Source organism: Macaca thibetana, chromosome 3, assembly GCF_024542745.1.
Source record: "Macaca thibetana thibetana isolate TM-01 chromosome 3, ASM2454274v1, whole genome shotgun sequence".
Taxonomy (NCBI): Eukaryota; Metazoa; Chordata; class Mammalia; order Primates; family Cercopithecidae; genus Macaca; species Macaca thibetana.
In genome coordinates, this window is record NC_065580.1 from 175911940 (window position 1) to 175934655 (window position 22716).

Consider the following 22716-nt stretch of genomic DNA (forward strand, 5'->3'; position numbering starts at 1 on the left):
AAAGAGAACCAGTACAAAATAATGTAGGTATACACACACACACACACACACACACACACACACACACACACACATATGTATCAATGCATCTGACATCTGAAAACTTCTCAAATAGGCCAACAGCATCAAACCCAAGACAAACCCAGCACAGTTCATGTAGAGACACATCATAATCAAACCTTTACAAACCAAAAATATACAAACACCAAAATATGCAATAGCTATAGGAGAACAATGATTCACATGACTGTGAATTTCTTACCAGAAATCATGAAGGCCAAAAGGAAATGAAACAAAATTTGTAAAGTTCTGAAAGAACAGAACTGTCAAAGCAAGGTCTATGTTCAGCAAAATATCCTTCAGACATGAAGGTAAAGGAGAACTATTACAATTTCTCCCAGCAGACCTGATATAAAAGAATTGCTCAAGGCACTTTTTCAAAGAGAAAGTAAATTAAATCAAAGGAAACATCAAACTCTAGAAATAAAGAATGAGTTACAAATAGTAAATATCTGAGAAATATGTCACACTATTCACTTTTTAAGTTATTTAAAGTAATTTAATGGTTGAAAGAAAAAATAAATTCTCTGATGGAATTTTCAATGATGGAGGTATAATACATAGGAAAAGTATGATATAAAGAGGAGAAGATGTAGGGACCTATATGATGCTATACTTTCTACATTCAAATTGAAATGGTAAACATTGATTCTAAGTTAAATAGGGACATTGAATTACAAGGGCAACACCCCCTCCCCACAAATTGTGAAAACAGATATAGCCAGAAGCATCATAGATACAATAAAATCAAATTCTAAATAATGTTCAATAATCGAGAATTTAGAGCAGGGAAAATAGAAGAATGAAAGACAAAAAGAACAAACTAAAATAACATTTTTCAAATGGCACATCTGAATGAAGTGTAAATGGCTTAATTTCGTGAATAAAAACACAGAAACTGGCATAATGAATAAAATATAACCTAACTATATGCTGTCTATAAAAAATTGCTTGAAATGTAATGATAAAGCCAGGATAAAATAAAAACAATAGAAAAATATGCCATTCAAATTCTAATCAAAAGAAAGCTGCAGTGGCTATGTTAATATCAGAAAATGAAGGTTTCAGAACAAATGAAATTAAAAGATGTAAAAGAGAATATTACATAATGATAAAAGGGCCAATTCAGCAGAAAAACATGACAATCAGGACATGACAAGCAGGAAAACATGTGCATCAACCTGAAAAAGTGCTTCAAAATATATGAAGCAAAATCTGACAGACAAAAACAAGTGGAACAAATTCACAATTACTGTTTGGGAAAGCCTAATAAACTAGATAAACATGAGCAAAATAAGCAAAAATTAAGCAGAAGGAAGAAAACAACATAAAAGAAAAGGACAATAATGAAACTGAAAACAAAACAAAATGAGAAAAATTTTTTAAATGAAGTTTATTTGGAATAACTGATTATAATTAATCATAATACAATAATTAAACCTCCAGCAAGACTCAGGATGAACAAAGGAGAGATGACACGTATTGCCAATATCAGGATTGAAAGAAGAGATATCAGCACAGATTCGACAGATAATAAAAATATTTTTAAAAATCCAGAGAATGGGCCCGGCGTGGTGGCTCACGCCTGTAATCCCAGCACTTTGGGAGGCCAAGACGGGTGGATCACGAGGTCACGAGATCGAGACCATCCTGGCTAACACGGTGAAACCCCGTCTCTACTAAAAATACAAAAAACTAGCTGGGCGTGGTGGCAGCGCCTGTAGTCCCAGCTACTCAGGAGGCTGAGGCAGGAGAATGGCGGGAACCCGGGAGGCGGAGCTTGCAGTGAGCCGAGATCGCACCACTGCATTCCAGCCTGGGCGACAGAGTGAGACTGTCTCAAAAAAAAAAAAAAAAAAAAAAAAAAAAAAAAAAAAATTCCAGAGAATGTTATGCATACAAACTTATCAATATTGAAAATACGAACCACTTCCTTGAAAACCAGAAACCACAAAGTTACTCAAAATAAAATACATAACAAAAACTATCCTATAATTATTAAAAATATAAAAAATACATTTATTTAAAGATAAATCAAAAATCTCCTGAAAGGAGATATTTAGACCCAGATAGTTATCTGTTGAATTTAAAAAAAGACTTAAAGAAGAAATAATAGCATTTCTATACAATCTCTTTCAGAAAATATAAGAGAAGAGAATGTTTTTCAACTCATTTTATGAACACAGCATTATGCTGATAATTTAACAAGTCATATATGGTACCAGAAAATAAGCCTACATATCAATATCTCATGAAAATAGGCATTTTATAAAAAAAAAAAAAAATTAGAAAAAAAATCTAGCTGTAAATAGAATCTAGCTGTAAATAGAAATATATCAACACTAAGTTTTTGTGAATGTAAGGCTGACACAATACTGTTATCAGTAAACAGTTTCTTTAAACTGTTAGGTTGGATAGATTGCGTATTAATATAATTTAGTTATACAACATTAGTGAATAGAACTTCAGAAACCTCTGAACCTTTTAGCATCAACTCATATTATTAAACAATTGTTCTTTAAACTGTTAGGTGGATAAATTAATTGAATATATTTAAATCATATTAATTACAATAAGTATAATTAAATTATATTAAGTATATTAAGCATATTAATCAATACCCAATTAATTTACCCAACTTAACGGTTTAAAGAAAAAATCATGGGCCGGGCGCGGTGGCTCAAGCCTGTAATCTCGGCACTTTGGGAGGCCGAGACGGGCGGATCACGAGGTCAGGAGATCGAGACCATCCTGGCTAACACAGTGAAACCCCGTCTCTACTAAAAAATACAAAAAACTATCCGGGTGAGGTGGCGGGCACCTGTAGTCCCAGCTACTCGGGAAGCTGAGGCAGGAGAATGGCGTGAACCCGGGAGGCTGAGCTTGCAGTGAGCCGAGATCTGGCCACTGCACTCCAGCCTGGGCAACAAAGCGAGACTCCGTCTCAAAAAAAAAAAAAAAAAAAAAAAAAAAAAAATCATTTAATAATATGAGTTGATGCTAAAACACAGAAACAACAAAATTTCACATCCATTCATGATAAAAACTCTGAGCAAACTATGAACAAAGAAGACTTCTTTATCATGATGAAAAACATCTGCCAAAAAATTTAGACCTAACATTGATATATAGGTAAAGAAGTGAATACTTTATCTGTAAGACCAGGAGCAAGTAAGGAAATTCACTGTCAGCACTCCTATTAAACCTCATACTGATAGAACAACTCTGTATAGGCAAGTTATAATAGATTTAAGACACACAGGCAGAAAAAAAATAAATGTTTTCTAATTTGCTGAAATTAGAAATAGATTGTTATATACAATATAAGCTCAAGGAATCTTAAAAAAAAATTGCTAGAACTAATTATGGAGTGCACACAGTCAAAGGACTAAAGAAAAACACCCCAAATCAAATCTTATATGCATATTAGCAATAAACATTTGGAAATCAAAATTTTAAAAAAAATGTACAACAGCTCCAAAACTATCATACTTAGGTGCCAGTCAAGCAAAATTTATGTATGCTATCTGAATGCTGAAAACTACAATGGATCTGATAACAGAAACAAAAAAAAAGACTTTAATAAATAAGAAGTCATACCATATTAATATATTTGTAGACTCAAGATAGAAAATAAAGTCAAATTCTTTCAAAACTAATATAAAGCTTTTTCACAATTCTGATTAAAATCCCAGCCTGATACGTCTGTGCAGACAAATTGTTGTGAAATTTTAAATGGAAGGCAAATAAATTATAATTTCTAGAACCCTTTTGTAAAGGAACAGTTGGATAAATGATACTACCTGACTTTAAGTGCATTGTTAATGCACTGTAATATTTTGAAAGAAATATTTCCTGAGCAGTAGGTCTCAACTGTGGGACTTACTATAAAGCTGTTCTAAAGCTGTGCTAATATGGCACCCTGGAAAAGATAAAATTATAATGGCAGGGAAAGAAGTGGTGCTTGTCAGTGTTTAGAGATTGAAAGAAGAAGTCATTACAAAGGGATTAGAGGTGATTTGGGATGAAAGAATAATTCTGTACCGACTGTAGTAGTGCCAATATGAATCTATGTATACGTTAAAATTCATAGAACTCTACAATTAAAAAAGTGAATTTACTGTATGTTAACTTGAAAACAAACATTAAAAACCATATTGATAGTTTAAAAAATTGTCATTGTGTTTTGTAACAATTACAATCAGATTCAATAAGCTGATGCTCTGAAACAGCCCACCCTCCTGGAGAAGTCAGTTCCTGATTGTTCTAAAGCAGAAAAACATTTTTAATTCTGCCTATGTGAGGGAATCATGACTCTTGTTCAAGGAATGCCTGTTTCTACTTCAGTTCATCAGACTCTTCCTCTTTCTTTAAATCATTGCTCTTATCTAACCAAAGTATTCGGAAGATTCCTTCACTTCCTACTGTTTGTTATGAACTTCAGATTGCACTGGTTGTATATTCTTCATGTTCCTGAGACACCTAAAATGTGGGCCATGTTTCAATTCATAGCGCAACATATTTTGAAAAACCATTGTGATATCCTGCTGTTAAAAATTCACTGGCAAACCTCAGGTAGAATTAAAGTAATTAGCTAATAAAAAAAATTTAATTATAGAACAAAATGTATGGATAAAGTAGGCAGAAAGTGAAATTCAGACATAGCAATAGCTATCTGAAATTGCTTTGAGTTTAGTACAGTATAAGAGACAAAAATATTTAGAAGTCAGGTCGTCCTATTACTAGGATACATTTTTCAAAACCTTAAAACACTGAAATTTTGTTTGCTGTACTGAAACATATATCTAAAAATATCAGTTTCCAGCCAAGATGCAGAAACATGTATCCAATTTATCTTAGCAACTGAAACAGCTAAAAATATCAGAAACATTGTATAAAACAACTGTTTTTCAAGACTTTGTGAATCAGTCAATGAAATCATTCAATAGAAATTCCTAAAATATGGGGGGAAATGAGGTGAGTCCTGCTGTGCCTCACCTTATTGTCTAGAGAGAGTTTCTAGACTGCAGCATAGGAATGAGGATCCCAGTTGGAGTTTAGAGGTCTCCCTGAGTCAAGAGGTAGTGCTAGTAGTACAGGGAAGTGGATATTGGCTATAGTTCACAGGGCACAGTGCCAGACGGGACTGAATGGCAAGGTGAGGATTCCCTGAGATTTTCAGAGATTAACCCGGGAGTCTCCAGATGAATACTGATGAGTGCACCCATGAGAGGAAACTAACTGAGGCCAGGGAAAGAACTATGCAAAAGAATTGGAAGGGACAATTTCCAAGCTCAAACAGAGCAAACAAAAGTTCATATTCTCATGAGCCAGAATAAAACCAACTCCTAATGCATGACAGATAAGGAACTCAGAAACATTCTTATCTCATGGGTGAGGCAAAGAAAGTCCAGAACTATTCTGATCAAACTTAACAAAGCTTGAAGGCATACACTGAAGGATTAAATTGTTTCCAAGTAGTTCATCTATATTTCCAGAAAAAAAAGGTCTAAAATATTGAAAAGAACAGCAACAACAACAACAACAACAAAAAAACAGCAGATAAAGAGGTAACATTTATAATGTCTAGCATCCGAGCTAAAATTATTATGAAAAGAAGCAGGAAATATAAGATATAATAAGGATAAAATATAATCGGCCGAAAACTAACCCAGGAATAACACAGACGATAGTACACAATAACATTAGATCAGTTATTATGATGGCATTCCATGCAACCAAAAATCTAGATGAAAGACTGATCATGTTGAAGACTTCATAGAAATTTAACTTATTTTTATTTTTATTTTCAGTTCTGGGGTAGGTATTTTAAAAATCATGTGTCTACATATTAAAAGCTAAAGTGCCTGAGATGAAGACTTCAGCAGAATGAACAGTGGATTAAACACTGCCAAAGAAAAGATTAGTAAACTAGAACATGAAATATGAGAGAAAATCCAAAAATTAATACACAAAGAAAAAAAAAAAAGAAAGAAAATGATCAAAAATGAAACATAAGATTTTTTTCTGAAAATTACTCAGAAAATGAAAGGTAAGATCAAGATCAGTTGGGTACATTCAAGTGGCCTATATATGTGAAATTGGAGTCCCAAAGGAATGTGGGACAGAGAACAATATGTGAACATCTAATGACTAAAACTTTTCTAAATTTGTTAAAAATGATCAACCAAGGTCATCAGCAAAACCTGGGTACAGGTATGATGAAGAAAGCTTCACCAAGGTATAATGTACCCATACGGCTTAAGAAAAGCGATAAAGCAAACATCTCTAAGAATCTGGGGGTGACTGGTTGGATGGGGTACTTTATGTACAGAGGAACAAAATGTCAGAGGAGTTTCTAACTAAACTCAGGCAAACATAATGATTCATAATTTGTATAGTACTGAAAGAATACAACCTGTTAATTTAGAATTCTATTTAAAGCAAAAATGTATTTTATATATAAAAGTAAAATAAAGGTTTTCTCAGACATACGGTAGGTGAACCGAATTGTCAGCAACAGAAGTGCACTACAAGAAATGCTAAAGGAAGTCATTGAAGCATCTGGGGACTTATACCAGATAGAAATCTGGATTTACACAAAGTATTGAAAAACCTTGCAAATACTAACTATGCAGATGAATATAAAATACTTTTTTCTAATAATTAATTTTAATGTAATCATTTATTAATATGAGCTAATTGCAAGTTTGAAGCTATACATTGTGTGTGTGTGTGTATGCATAGCACAATTGTTGGGGGAAGAATAATGCCTCTTCCCAGAGATGTCAATGCCCTAACACCTGCCCACCTATGAACACATTAAATATCATGATTAAAAAAGACTTTGCAAGTGTTTTTTAAGGTTACAGACATTAACTGAGGAAATTATCATGAATTATCTAGGGGAGGCCAATCACACGATCCTCTTTTCATCTGATATTAAAAGCAGAGATTTCTCTTCCGCTGTAAGAAGAGGAGGGCAGAAGAGATGCGGCAGAAGAGAGATCCGTTGGAAACATTCCAAGTATAGGCTGACTTGAATATACTGCTGCTGGCACAGAGCTTCAGAGACTCCCATTCAAGGATCAGAAAGGAGTTGCTCAAAGGTAAAGGCAGCCTCCTCCAGGTGACTTCTAGGAAGCAAACAGGACCTCCGTCCAACAGAAGAAAGAGGCTGAATTCTGCCAATAACCTGAATCACATTAGGAAGGATTCTGCCCGAGAGCCTCCAGGAAAGATCACAGTCCTCCTGACCCCTGGATTGTGATCTTGTAATATGCTGAGCAGATCTCAGCAGAGCCTATGTGGACTTCTGACCTACTAATTAATTTATGCTGTTTTGAGCCACAAAATTTGTTGTAATTTGTTGGAGCAGAAATAGAAAACTATTAAGAGTTTTATGATTAATGTAACACTATCTGATAAACTTAGCACAAAGGCTGGAGGGGGTACATTTTACATTATATGTGAAGTAGTGCAACATCATTTGAAAAAAGACTGAAAACCACGTACTAAAGTAAGAATGAGTTATAGTTAATAAAACAAAATAGGAAATTAATTGATTCTTTAAAAATATTCAAAAATGAGCCGGGTGCGGTGACTCATGCCTCTAATCCCAGCACTTTGGGAGGCCGAGGCAGGCGGATCACGAGGTCAGGAGATCAAGACCATCCTGGCTAACACGGTGAAAGCCCGTCTCTACTAAAAGTACAAAAAACTAGCCGGGCGTGGTGGCGGCGCCTGTAGTCCCAGCTACTCGGGAGGCTGAGGCAGGAGAATGGCGTGAACCCGGGAGGCGGAGCTTGCAGTGAGCGGAGACTGCGCCACTGCACTCCAGGCTGGGCGACAGAGCGAGACTCCATCTCAAAAAAAAAAAAAAAAAAAAAAAAAAAAAAAATTAAAAAAAGAAACAGAAGAAAAAGAAAACTATGAACCGATAAGATATCAGACAATACATAACAACATGGTAGGCTTAAACCCAATTACATCAATAATATATTCAATGTGTAGCACTCTAATTCAAACGCAGACATTGTCAGAATGGATGAAAAAAACACAACTGTATACATCCTACAAAAACCCACTTTAAATATAGATAAATGCTTATTTGCAACAACATGGATAGTACTGGAGATCATTATGTTAAGTGAAATAAGCCAGGCACAGAAAAGCAAACCTTGCATGTTCTCACTTATTTTTAGGATCTAAACATCAAAGCAATTGAATTCACGGAACAGAGAGTACAAGGATGATTAACAGGGTCTGGGAATTGTGGTGGGGGTTGGAGGGGGAGGTGGGGATGGTAAATGGGTATAAAAATAGAAAGAATAAAAAAGTCTTACTATTTGATACCATAACAGGGTGACTATAGTCAATAACAATGCAATTGTACATTTTTAAATCTCTTAGAGTGTAACTGAATTGTTGTAACTCAAAGGAAAAATGCTTGAGGGGATGCATACCCCATTCTCATGTAAAGATGCTTCTTTCACATGCATCCTTGTATCAGAAAATCTCAAGTACCCTATAAATATATATGCCTACTATGTACCTTCAAAATTAAAATACGTTTAAATTAAAAGAAAGGAAAAAAGATCCACAACGTAAACCTTAATGGAAAAAATGCTGGGGTAGCTAGATTGCTAACACTCAGGTATTGGAACAAATATTATCTGGGAGAAACAGAATCAATTCCTAATGAGAAAGAAGTCAATTCATCAGGAGGACATCATGATTCTAAACTTTTATCTATATAATAAGAGAGCATAAAAATTCATGAAGAATAGTCCAGGTGTGGTGGCTCATGCCTGAAATCCCAGCACTTTGGGAGGCCAAGGCGGGCGGATCACGAGGTCAGGAGATTGAGACCATCCTGGCTAACAAGGTAAAACCCTGTTTCTACTAAAAATACAAAAATTAGCCAGGCGTGGTGGCGGACGCCTATAGTCCCAGCAACTAGGGAGGCTGAGGCAGGAGTATGGTGTGAACCCGCGAGGCAGAGCTTGCAGTGAGCCGAGACTGTGCCACTGAACTCCAGCCTGGGTGTCAGAGCAAGACTCCACCTCAAAAAAAAAAAAAAAAAAAAAAAAATGAAGAACAAACTGATAGAATTGTGAAGAGAAATAGACAAATTCTAAATTTTGTTACAGTTTAAACAGCTATTTCTCAATAATAGAGCAAGTAGATAAAATAGATACAGAAGACTTGATTAACATTACCAATTGACCGCACCCTAACTGATAATTACCAAAACATTAACCTACATCAACAAAGTACACATTCTTTTAAAGTGCACAGGAATATTCTTGAAATGACCTAAATCGTAGTATGTTATCTGACTTCACTAAAATCAAATTAGAAATTCATGACAGAACTATATCTGGAAAATTCATGTACAATTGGAAGCTAAGTGACATACTTCTAAATGTTTCATGGGATAAATAATAAATCAAAAGGGAAATTACAAAACATTTTAAAATGAATGGCAATGCATATGCAATATATCAAAACTTGTGAAATAAAGTTGAGGTAGACATATAGGGAATTATTCAGCACTAAATGCATGCATTAGAAGAGAAGAAAGATTTCAAATCAGTGTTCTCAAGTTGAACCTTAAGAAAACAGAAAAAAAGATCAGTATACCCCCAATAAGCCAGAAAAGATAAAATAATAAAGAGCAGATGGCAAGCTGATAAAACAGGAAAAGGAAAAACAAATATAAAAATCAAGAAAAACCAAAAGCTGTTTCTTTGAGAGATCAATATAACTAATAAAACTCTATCCAGTCTGATCAGAAAGGAGGCAGAAAGAGAAAAATTCATTATTGATAAAAAATCTCTGAGTAATCTAGTAAAAAGTCACTTTCTCAGCTTGATTAAAAAATCCCTGAAAAGCCTATGTCTAAAAACATATTTGATATTACAAGAATGAATGCCCTGGCCCCCAAAGTGTATGGATGAGGCCAAGTGTTTTCAATTGTATCACTTCCATTCACCAGTAGAGTCTGTCTACTCAGTACAATAAGGCAAAGTTGAAAAACATACAGACGGGAAAGGAATAAGTAAAAATGTCTTTATTCATGGTGATATTATTGTTGTTGTTACTATTATTATTATTATTATTATTTGAGACAAAGTCCTGCTCTTTCGCCCTGGCTGGAGTGCATTGGCATAATCTTGGCTCACTGCAACCTCCGCCTCCTGTGTTCAAGCGATTCTCATGCCTCAGCCTCCCAAGTATCTGGGATTACAGGTGCCTGCCACCACGCTCAGCTAATTTTTGTATTTTTAATAGAGATGGGATTTCACCATGTTGGCCAGGCTGGTCTTGAACTCCAGACCTCAGGTGATCCACCGGCCTTGGCCTCCCAAAGTGCTGGGATTACAGGCGTGAGCCACTGCACCTGGCCCACAGTGATATTATTATTTATGTAGAGAATACTGTGGAACTATAAACTAATTATGAGCTACTAAAATAAATGCATTTAGTAACATTTCAGAATACATTATCTTTACATATGATGTTACAATTAACAATTAAAAGAAAATGTGGTTTACAATAGCATCAAAATATATAGAATAATTAGAGATACATCTGACAAAAGACGAGTTAGGACTGTATAAAAAACACTTAAGAACACTGCTGAGAGAAATTAAAGAAAACCTGAATATACAGAGATTTTCTGTGTTTCTGGAACAGAAGGATCAATAATGTCAAGAAGACAATTCTCCTCAAAGTGATCTATAGCTTCAACACAATTCTAATCAAAGTTATGGTAATGGGTGTGTATGTGTGTGTTAGTGCATTTGTATGTGTAAAAATTGAAAGCTTGATTCTAAAATTAACATGGAAGAGAACAGAACCTAGAGTATTTTATTCTATATTAAAACTACTGTGAAAAGAACAAAGTTGGAGGACTTATAATACATTATCCCAACTTATCATAACAGCTTTTGTTGGTGCAAAGGGACAAATAAATAGATCAATGGAGGAGAATAGATTCCCTAAAACACATATATTATATTTTAAATAATGAAAAGGCAATTACGTTGGTAAAGTATGGTCTTTTTAGCCCATGATGAAAAATTGGACATTCGCATGCCAAAAAAATACAACTAACCAAACAAAACCTTTCGCCAATTTGTCACAATAGCATAAGAAATTAAAAAAAAATTCTCGTAAACCTAAACTTACCAAAAACTACAAAAATTCCAGAAAGAGGAATTGGAGAAATCTTAGTATTAATGTATTTGTTTTACACAATACATTTGTAGATTTGAAACAATAAGCACGATTCATATAAAAAATAAAAATTCAACCTCATCAACATCTTTCACCGATTGAAAGGAAGTGGTTGAATAAACAGAAAGACAAGCCACAGATTGGATAAAAATATTTCTAAATCACATATTTGATAAGCGAATTACATTCAAAATACATAAAGAATTCAGTAAACTAAATGATTAGAAAACAGCCCAGTTAAAACTAGGTTAAATATTTGAAAAGACATTTTACCAAAAATGATCAATGCTGAGTTGTGTATGAGAAGACATTCAACATCCTGAGGCATTAGGGAAATGCAAATTAAATCCACAACGTGCAACCACTAAACACGTATTAGGATGTCTAAACATAAAGTCCTGAGCACGTGAAATTTTGGTGAGGATGTGGAGCAAGTGAAATACCCGTATACTGCTTTGGGGAAGGTAAAATAGTACAATCACCGTGGAAAACTTTCAGGAAATGTTTTTTAAAGGTGACAAACATACACTTAGCATGTGATCCAGCCATTACCTCTCACAGGTATTTAAACAAGAGAAATGAAAACATATGCCCATACCGAGACTAATATATAAATGTGTATATATTTATAAGCCAAAACCCTGAAACTTCCCAAAAGCCATTTTGGTGAATGGGTAAGAAAACTGTGAAATATTCTTAAAATTGAATATTAATAGCAATGAAATGGGATGACATAGTATGGCATGGGATAACAAAAATGAATCTCAAAATAATTTTTGAATGAAAAAAGGGTAAGAATCCACTTAAAAGATAATACATATTGCATGGTTATATAACATTTTTAGAAATTACTATGGATAACGGATATATTCATAATACTCACTATCTTTTCCAGCATTTCATAAAGTTTATTATGTTTTCATTTCCATTTCTTACTCCTTTTTAAAGCTTTATATTCTTTTTTCATTTTCAACTTTAGATACAGGGGTACATGTGCAGGTTTGTCACATGGGCGTATTACAACCAAGCAGTGAGCATAGAACCCAAAAGGTTGTTTTTCAGGCCACACCTCCCTTTCTGCCTCCCTGCTCTAGTATTCTGCAGTGTCTGTGGTTACCATGTGGAGGTTCATGTGTGTTCAAGGATTAGCTCTGACTTGTAAGTGAAAATATGTGGTATTTGGTTTTCTGTTCGTGTACTAGATCACTTATGATTATAGTCTCCAGCTTCATCCATGTTGCTGCAAAGAACATGATCTCATTCTTTTTATAGCTTCACAGTATTCCATGGTGCATATGTAACACATTTTATTTATCCAATCCAATCTTGATGGGAATCTAGGTTGATTCCATGTGTGTACTATTGTGAATATTGCAGTGATGAACATACAAGTCTGTATTTCTTTTTGGTAAAATGATCTGTATTCCTTTGGGTATATACCCAGTAAAGAGATTGCTGGGTTGAATAGTATATCTGTTTTAAGTTTCTTAAGAAGTCTCCAAATTGCTTTCCACAGTGGCTGAACTGACTTACTTTTCCAACAACAGTTACTTTTCCAACAACAGTTCTCTGCAGCCTTCAACATCTATAGTTTTTTGACTTTTTAATAATAGCCTTCTGAGTGGTGTGAGATGGTATCTCATTGTGGTTTTGATTTGCATTTACCTAATGATTAGTGATAATAAGCATAACCAAAACAACGTGGTACTGGTACAAAAAAATCAGACACATACTTCAATGGAACACAATAGAAAAATCATACACTTAGAATCATTTCAGCTTCAACAAGGCCAACAAAAACAAGCAATGGGGAAAGAACTCCCTATTCAATAAATAGTGCTAGGATAACTGGCTGGTCATATGCAGAAGATTGAAACTGGACCCTTACCCTTCATCAGATATAAAAATTAACTCAAGATGGATTAAAGACTTAAATAAAAGACCCCAAAATATACAAATCCTAAAAGAAAACCTAAGAAATACCCTTCTAGACATCTAATTTCGCAAATAATTTTTGGCTGAGTCCCCAGAAACAACTGCAACAAAATAAAAATTGACTAAGTTGGACCCAAATAAACTAAAGAGCTCTTACACAGCAAAAGAAGTGATCAATAGAATAAACAGACAATTTAAAGAATGGGAGGAAATATTCACAAAGTATGCCTCCAACAAAGATCTAATATCTAGAGTCTCTAAAGAACTTAAAGAGATCATCAAGCAAAAAACAAATAATCCCATTTAAAAAAATAGGCAAAGGACATGAACAAATACTTCTCGAAAGAAGATATATTCACTATCTGTGGTGATTATTTTTCAGACACACAAACACACATATCTCTATATATATACATTAATAAATATATGTTGACATTTTAAATCTATGCAGCTTATTGTACACGACAAACTGTTAAAATACATGCAAGATATCTGGAAGTGCATTACTAGATTGGTAGTTTAAGGAGGAAATGTCCTCAAGATAATACTAAATAACTTGGATTATTTAATCTAAAGGGATAGAGAAAAAAACTAAGTAGTAATAGTTATGAAATAAAATATCTTCGTGATTGAGATAATCACATATTTGCACAAAATAATTAAAAATTAAAGAAATATTTCCAGAAGTTATGGACCACCTCTTATATGCAAATCTCTAAGGTATACCTTAAGGTTATAAAATATCACCTTTTTCCTTGAAGGATTAATGGTGTTATCTGTGAGATAATGTCACACATAAATGGATAATTTCAAGTCAGTGTGATAGGTACACTGTTAAAGAGGCTGTTGGAATAGAGTTGGTTTCTGGCTCAGCTGGAAAAGTTCTATCAATATCTCCAAAGATATGTGGATGACTTTTGGCTAAGGTAAGGACATTGGAATTTATGATGGACCAGAAAGTTTCCCGGCAACCTCCAAAGTCATTTTCTGCACTGATAGTTTGCGCTTGACCTAAACAATTTGGGAAGCTTGGCTAAATTACTTAAAGGCCTCTACCTGGGAGTCTCTTTGAGGTGCCTCATTCACATTTTTGTGGTTCAAGGTGAACATACACATCATCTTGTTTGCAAACAGGGCCCTTGGAAATCTTGTGCCACAGGGGATTGTCTCTCAAAGGCCTGACACTTTGCATTCTTTCTCTCCGGTTGCACCATATCCTTTTTTAAAGAATAGGACATTTACATGACTATACCATCAGCCCTCTGTTTCCCCAGTCTGCATCTGAGGATTCAATGAAGCAGGGATCAAACATATTTTTAAAAAGTCATTTAAAATACCAATACAGCAATAAAAATAATACAATTTTTAAAAAATACAGTGTAACACTATTTGCACAGCATTTACATTGTATTAAGTATTACAACTAATCTAGAGTTGATTTAAAGTATATGGGAAGAATGTGTGTAGGCTATATGCAAATACTATGTCTTTTTACATAAAGGAATTTGAGCATTCGTGGATTTGGTATCCCATGGATGTTGGTCCTAGAACCAACTTCCCACAGATACCGAGGAACAACTGTATTTTGTGAAGTCTGCTGAATCCTTTCAAATACTTTAGCTTTGAAAAAGTTTACAGAGTGGACCTAGTACTATGAGATCTCATGGGGAGAAATCTTGCAATAAGGCAGATCATATTTAGAATTGCTTTCTAGTTCTAGAAATGGTGCTTGGACTAAGTTTTATAAGACAAATAGCAAAAAGAGAGGCTGGCTAAAAAGAGACGGAGGGAAGGAGGGAGGAAGAGAGAGAGAAAGAGAGAATCATATTTTAGACGGAGATTGTGCAATCTCATCCTAGAGAAATTAAGCATATCTGCATAAAAACAAAAACAAACTATGCTTAAAAAGATGATGTAGCACATGGAACTAGTTTTACTTATAACTGAGTGGTTATTTCATTTTTATGTAATGTGAGTTGAATTCTCTCTGCTTAATTACTTTCACCATTAGAAACAGACATTCTCTGAATACCTATGCTTTTATTAAAAGCCATAGGATATGACACAAGCAAAAAAAAAAAAAAAAAAGGCAAGAGATAGTGGTGATACTGATCATACGTGAACTTCAATGTGAATAAAATACTGATGTGGTTTCGTAGGTTATCCTTTAGTGCAGCACATTTTGAGGAACAGGACCCATGAATGTCTCTCCAAAGTTATTTAGATATTAATTTTCCTGAATGCCATTCATCTCCACAATGGCAGATTGTCCCTTGATGGTGACTTTTATTTTACTTATTGATTCTATGAAATCCTAAAAATTCTCTACAATTTATTTGATGAGTACAGAAGTGAATCCTATCATTTGTGAAACCACAACTTATATATAAGTTTTAGAGAACAAAATACAAAGATCAATCCCTAATTGACAAGCAGAAGATGTTACACTTGAAACAGATAAATTCAGAATGGGAATCCGATTCAAACAATGAGAAAATTCTGCCATATTTTTAATCAGAGATTAAAAGTACAACGGTGAAAAATGAATACATGCTTTTCTACAGCCTTTCAAATGTGATGTTATGCCACTAAGTGTACTTAGAAAATCTGGGTAGAAGAGAAATAGAGACTTAAGTAAAAGTAATGAACTATATTAAATACTTACATAAATTACTTATGTGGAAGAGAAAAGCAAAGAAAGATGTGCCTAGATCAGTGCAGGTTATATCTATCTATCTATCTATCTATCTATCTATCTATCTATCTATCTATCTTATATCTATCTTATATCTATCTATCTTCTATTTATCATTTCTCTAGTTTCTATAAACTAAAAATTTCTGAAATGATAGTTATATAACAGATAAGGAGAAAAAGACATACCTTTCTTTTTTGTATTCCAAGACTGCCTATTCTTGAAATTTAATAAAATTAGAAAATACTCTGGTTTCGGTAAATATTTACTGATTTGGGTAAATTATATATTGTATATTATATAACATTGTTACAAATTACAAATTCCCTCATAATTTGCACTCATTAAACTGACTTAAAATAGCTCTCTGCATGGTTGATTCAATTACATGATTCATCTACAAGAGACAAATTCACTCTTTCATACTTGTATGTGCTTTACATTATAAAACACTGCATACTACTTAAAGAGAAAATTTTGACTTAACTTTTCATTTATTGTAAAGAAAAAAGTATTTTTCCTCATTTTCGTGACTTTAAGAAATTGCAAGAAACAGGTAGGAATACAAAAATCACTGCCTGGGGGTTACTGACATGACAAAGTGCACTACACATTCAGACACTCATTTGTACAGACATCTCTGGCCATTATCACCCACTGTTGATTTTACTGTTCAAAGACCGACTAAAGAAACAATTGCTTTCCAGTTGCATTACTAGGTGTTTTTTATCCAATCTCAATTGTTCCTGCTTCCATTACCCCAAATTTGAACCTGCAGTTAGTGAATCACTCTTCACAAATTTACAAAATATTCAGGAAATAATAAATCACTATACATTGGAAGAGCATTTTACATATGAACACTCTACTGACTATATTTTAAATTTAAAAGTTATTTCCAGGTCTTTCATCTATATGAGCATTTGTTTTTGAGTAGTACAGTGTGTATTATTTAACTAAGGCCTAGGAATCAGATGGTGGGAGAATATACGTGGGTTAAAGTAAGAGAGACAATACTGATCCTCTTTCAGAAGAGTGTATCCGTGATGTGTAAGTGGGCATGTGTGTTTACAAGTATAGCACAATTATCTAGTTAAAAGAGTGAATGAATTCATGGAAAAGGCAGCCAGCCAATTCAGTCAATGTCTCTGTTCATCTGTTTTTGAAAGATTTCACATAGTATGTCAGAGTGAAAGAAGGTATGATGACACGAGGAAAGCATTTACTGGGAGGTTCACGAACAGAAAGGTTTTAGGCAGGTTGGAGAGCTTACCTGAAGATCCAATAAAAAGTTTAATATAAGCACGTATACATTTTTTATGACTATCAAGAATATATCAATGTTTGTTTGGTGAGGGAAACCAGCTAACTGAAAACAGAATATTGAAGTCATGTAGCAGGATTTCCCTCAAATTATTGACCAAATCTACCTATGAATTTAGGTACATCCTCACTCATTTTTTTAACTCATTTCCTCCAGGCTCAATATAAAACATATTCTCCTTATGTTTAAAGTAATATTCCTTAATATTGTCCTAAAACCCCAACAATATCCTATAGCTCAGCTTTGGGATGTTCCCCATTTAATAGCTAAGTCCAAAAACCTGAGGTTTTATTTTTTTTTTAGCTTTCATCCTTTAAAAAATATATGTGTACCTTTATACTTCAAGTCCTTGTAATCTGAATTTGACCCAAGCTACTTAAGAAATATCATTTACCATAATGTCTCTTGCAACCTCATAATCTCTAAATTCAGCACACTTATTTTTGTGCACACTCTATTGGTCATTTCTGCTTGCATTTGACAACCAGAAGCCCTAAAAACCACACTAGAAGTCTTAAAAATACCCTTGTTTCCTCTTATCTCTGTGATACAGGTATAACATGATGATTTTGCTATAAATCTAGTGTTATTGTAGGCCTTCCTCTTCATTTCCTGTCCTTTAGTAAAGGCCCCAATTATCTCTCACATGAACTCACTTTTTCTCCCTGCCAATATCCTTGTGTCAATCCCCTTGCTCTCTGGATTACTTGCTTCTCAATGGCAGCTCTTCTTTGTCCCACAAATCAGGTTTTTAAGAAAGCATTGATGGTCCTCCATGACTGACTGCTACCTGCTTTTCAGCTGCACCTCCACCTAATCTCCAAACCAACCAACACACCATTACTCTTATTCCTGTTAAAAACAGTATATTTCAATCACAGTTAGGTGCTTGGATTTTTTCACATCTTATGCTCTTGTTTGTTTTACAAGTGTTGGTCTTTCTGTCTGCAACATATTCTTGCTCTGTTCTCTGAAATAACAGTTTTCCTTAATTATATTTATCTTTAATACCAGGGAACTCTCCTGTCCTCAGCTGCATTGGGTGTCCATTCTCATTGGGTGTCCATAGTCTGTGAATATCTAGTAAAACTGCATTTGTTAAATGCTTTTGAATCCAGCTACCCCATAAACAATAAAGGACTTTAGTAAAGTTGATTCTTTTAAGTTGTTGAGATAAAACTCTAAGTGTCTCAAGGGAAATGATGCTGTGTTAGGAATATTAGTAGTCCAAGCACAATATCGTGTAAAACATATAGCCAGCACTTTGTATATACCTGTTGAATAAATGTATGAAATAAATATAAAATAATTTTGAAATGACAGTAAAAACCCTTCAGCTAAATTTCCAGTATTTCAATAAGGTGATAAAAATCGTCATAAATGATCACTATCAGGGAAGGTGAAAAGGGACACCTAGGTAATTTCAAAGGTACACCTTGGTCAGATGGTGCTTAAATTTAATGTTTAAAGACACACACAGAGAGAGAGAAACAAAACAGACAAAAGCACTGGTTTTGCATTTGTCTGTATGTGTGTGTGTGTGTGTGTGTATGATAATAACTTTAAAAATCTCAGTGCTTAAAAACATGTTTTATGTACTCATGTTATGTTGCCTGCACCGGCAGATCATCTGTGACTCTGCTCCTCCCATCTCCATCAAGGTGCCCAGAATGAAGGGAAGTCCCTATTTGGGTCATGCTATTTTCATGGCAGAAAGAAAAAACAAGAGAATTAAGAGAAAATATGTGATGTTTTCTTAAAGTTTGATTTCAGTCATGGTGTGTATTTTGCTTGCTTCTATGCCATTGGCTAGAGCAAGTCACATGATCAACTGGGTGACAAGGCATAATCCTTCCATTGGAGGCGCCATACTTCCCACATCAAAGGCACTGATGTATAACCTTCTTCAACGAAGGGGAAGAATATTTGTGAAAAACAATACCCAGGCATTCAAAAATAAATTAAGAAAGTCATAGAGGGAGGTAAGACAAAAATAAAATAAGTAATAAGATCCTAAACATTTATTATTGCTGGTACTACAAAGGAAGCCAGCAAGGATATCTTTCAACTAATTATTGAAGCAAAAGAGTATGAATTGGTATGATAGAAATGTGATGGAAAAGTTTGCAAAGAACAAAACATAGAATAAAGGGCAGGTCCTCCTACAAAGGCCAAGATTTGACAAGGAAACGTTGCATATGGAAAAACACTTGACTGGGGCATTTGGGTGGGACTTTGGTATACTTGAGGTGGAAGAGGATGAATGAAAGAGGACCAGAATAAAGGTCAAATTGGTAAAGATAAAAATTAGTAGCAATTAAGTGAGAGGACTGGGAATGTAAAGTGAGAGGAAGAGAATACGGCAGTAGTCAGAGTCTGTAATTAAAGATCAAATAATATGAATAAAAGTAGTGCTTTTATTTTATTGGTATTAGTTTTTGCAGCCTCAAAATTTTCACTGAAACATCATTAAGGAGTTTTATAAAAGAGGCATAATAAGGGAAAACTTTAAAAAAAAAAACTCAAGATTTAAAAGGAGCCAGTAAGCAGGGTGAAAGTCAATAAGACTGAAGTAAAATGATTTTTCTGGCTTAAGTTAAGGCAAAATGTGAGAGAAAAGCACAGTCGTCTGATAGCATTAGTCAATGCATTCTCTCGGCAGTGTCCAACTGCATCCTCCAGAACAAAAATCAATTGATACCTGATTTTATGAACACTTATTTAAAATAAAAGAGATACCAGGACTTTTAAGCTATTAGAGTTTGTGATCCTAAAGGGAAAAAATGAGACTCATCATCAATGTCCAAGCAAAGAAAGTCACATTAGAATCTATGGTTGATTCTGTTAGAGGAAAGTGGGAGACAGAGAAGAAGAATTTGCTTTTGGGAGGGTCAAACTATACAGACAAAACAGGAATTATTTGCATGATTGATCAGAATGGCACATAAAAACATATTCCTATATTTGTCTCTTTATAAATCCTGAAATAAATAAGTACAGAAATATAAAACCAAATATTCCAGTTTAAATGCAGACCATGATGGACATGAAGATTGACATTTTATTAAAAGAATATTCATACCTGAATAATGATTCCTTTAAAATGAATGTAATCATAAGTACACAAACACAGATATTCTAGTAGGGAAATAGATTACTACATGCTATAAATATATTAAAGAAAATATTAGGTTGGTGCAAAAATAAGTACAGTTTCTGCCATTAAAAGTAATGATAAACACCGCAAGTACTTTTGCACCAACCACATATTAAAGTAGAAACTACAATAGCAGAATGAATATCAAAGGGTTACTATGCCTACTGTATAAATTTCATTTTAATGTCAAACTTGAATTAATATTTTAGTGTAATTATATGTATATATAACTATAATAGGAAATACTTATATACTGTTTCCCATAAGCTTACCAATTTTAAAGAATTTTACATATATTAATTTTTATTATAATTCCCTTTTTCATAAGTACGCACTTAACACAAAGACTGCTCATGATAAAATACACTTACGTATTTCACCATAAATCTTTTTGGATACAAAGTATGGTAGACAATTTGATAATTAACAAACTAAATAGCCACTATATACTACCCTTGTTTATTGTATATAATAAAGAGAAAAAAAGAGTTACATATAGATCTAGATGAAGGTATAGATACAGACACCTCCCTATTTAAACCTATCCTTTATGCACTGAAATCTTCCTCTCGCACTGAAGGTTAACTACTCCTCTCATTATGGCACCCTTAATAAAAAAATATTAGACTCTGTACTTCTAAAAAGGCCATTCAAAAATGCTAGATCTCCTCTAAAGACCTAGTTTCCCTGTGACTGACATCTAATGGCAGAATGCTTAGGGAAGGGGTGGATCATAATGGGTTTTTTATGCCATGAAAAGTCATTTTGATTTTGTCTTGACAGTAGTGAGAAGCAATGAAGAATTATGACAGTTGAAAGTATTGGTGGAGAGAAAGGTGGAATTGTGAGATGAAGTGCAGAGAAACCAAGTTGTATGAATTCAAGAAAAAAAAAATTAGATCAGCACTCTCATGGAAAACAAGATGTTAGAGAAAATAAAGTATATTTAAGAGATGTTAAAATATACAATGGATATGTCTTGATAACAGATTAGATTGATAAAATGGAGATGATATGGTTCAACAAAATCTCTGTGTCTTCAACAAAATCTCATCCCATGTTGTACTAATAGTTCCCAGGTATCCAAGGGAGGGAACTGGTGGGAGGTGACTGGATCGTGGAGGCAGTTTTCCCCAAGCTGTTCTTGCGACAGTGAGGGAGTTCTCATGGGAGCTGATGGCTTTAAGTGTGGCATTTCCTCACTCTTTCTCACACACTCTTGCCTGCTGTCATGTTAAGACGTGCCTTTGCTTCTCCTCTGCCTTCCGCCATGATTGTAAGTGTCTTGAGGCCTCCCCATTCATTTGGAACTGTGAGTCAATTAAATCTCCTTTCTTTATAAATTACTCAGTCTCGAGTATTCTTTACAGCAGTGCGAAAATGGGCTAGTACAGGAGACATCCAAGATAACTGTCTAACATATTTTCCAGCTGCATAGAATGTCATGTTAACACAGGCAAGAACTATATAGGAGAAGCCACTTTGGAGCAAGAGATTTCATAAAACCAGTCAATAATGTCCATTAATACTTCTAAATAAAACCATAAAAATTTAATTTTTAAATTTGAGAAAAATGTAAATAGTGTAAAACACGTAAATTTAAGCAACAAAAACTTCATGTAATTTAAAAGTGACATTTAGTATGATACTGTACTATGTTTATTTGATATTCTTTCAACAACTACAATTCCAGCAAAAGGCAATTACTCACATATGGCCTATTTGAAAACGGTTATAAGAATGACAATGTAAAATAAGTCATGGATCCTGCCTTGAGGCTGTAATACAATGTTACAGATGCCATAATAAAGATGGAAAGATTGCTTCCTGGTATTGAAGAGCTTTATTAGATAAAACTTGTATTTTGAGTTCACATGGTTGCCATTTAGTAAAAAGCATTGCTAAAATGAAACCATAAAACATGTACAAATTATTTACTGCTTACCATTAACAATAACAATGATATCACGGAAGTCAATTTCTCCCCTGGCCTCCACTCTTCCTTCACATCTGTATATACCTTCATCGCTTTTATTGATGTTGAGAATCTGCAGGTTATTGTTTGCTAACATAGCGAACCGATCTGGAAAGAAAGCAAAGGGGAGAAAATGGTATCAGTAATTGAAGGCTAAGTTCAGAGTGCTCTAAATTGTTAATAGTTAAAATATGGCACTGTCTGACACTATCAAGCTTTTCATCAGCAAATTCAAATTTGAAAGTAAAATGTAATTTCATGACTTCAATGTTTCCACTCTACACTGCTTTGTTACACCTTTTTTTTTTTCTAAAAAAAAAATAAAA

The 22716-nt window shown here is 34.1% G+C and overlaps 2 protein-coding genes across 5 annotated transcripts in view; one reads left to right on the forward strand and one right to left on the reverse strand.

The window, feature by feature from the left end:
* The window catches only part of LOC126949611 (ATP synthase subunit f, mitochondrial-like), a 739455-nt gene that overhangs the window by 334677 nt on the left and 382062 nt on the right, over nt 1–22716 (forward strand). The window lies entirely within an intron of this gene.
* NCAM2 (neural cell adhesion molecule 2) overlaps nt 1–22716 on the reverse strand; it is a 566845-nt gene that overhangs the window by 233109 nt on the left and 311020 nt on the right. For all 4 annotated transcript variants that reach the window (XM_050782162.1, XM_050782165.1, XM_050782164.1 and 1 more), the window contains exon 5: nt 22361–22498. In XM_050782162.1, the coding sequence (XP_050638119.1) occupies nt 22361–22498 (138 nt within the window). The remainder of the gene's footprint in view (nt 1–22360; nt 22499–22716) is intronic.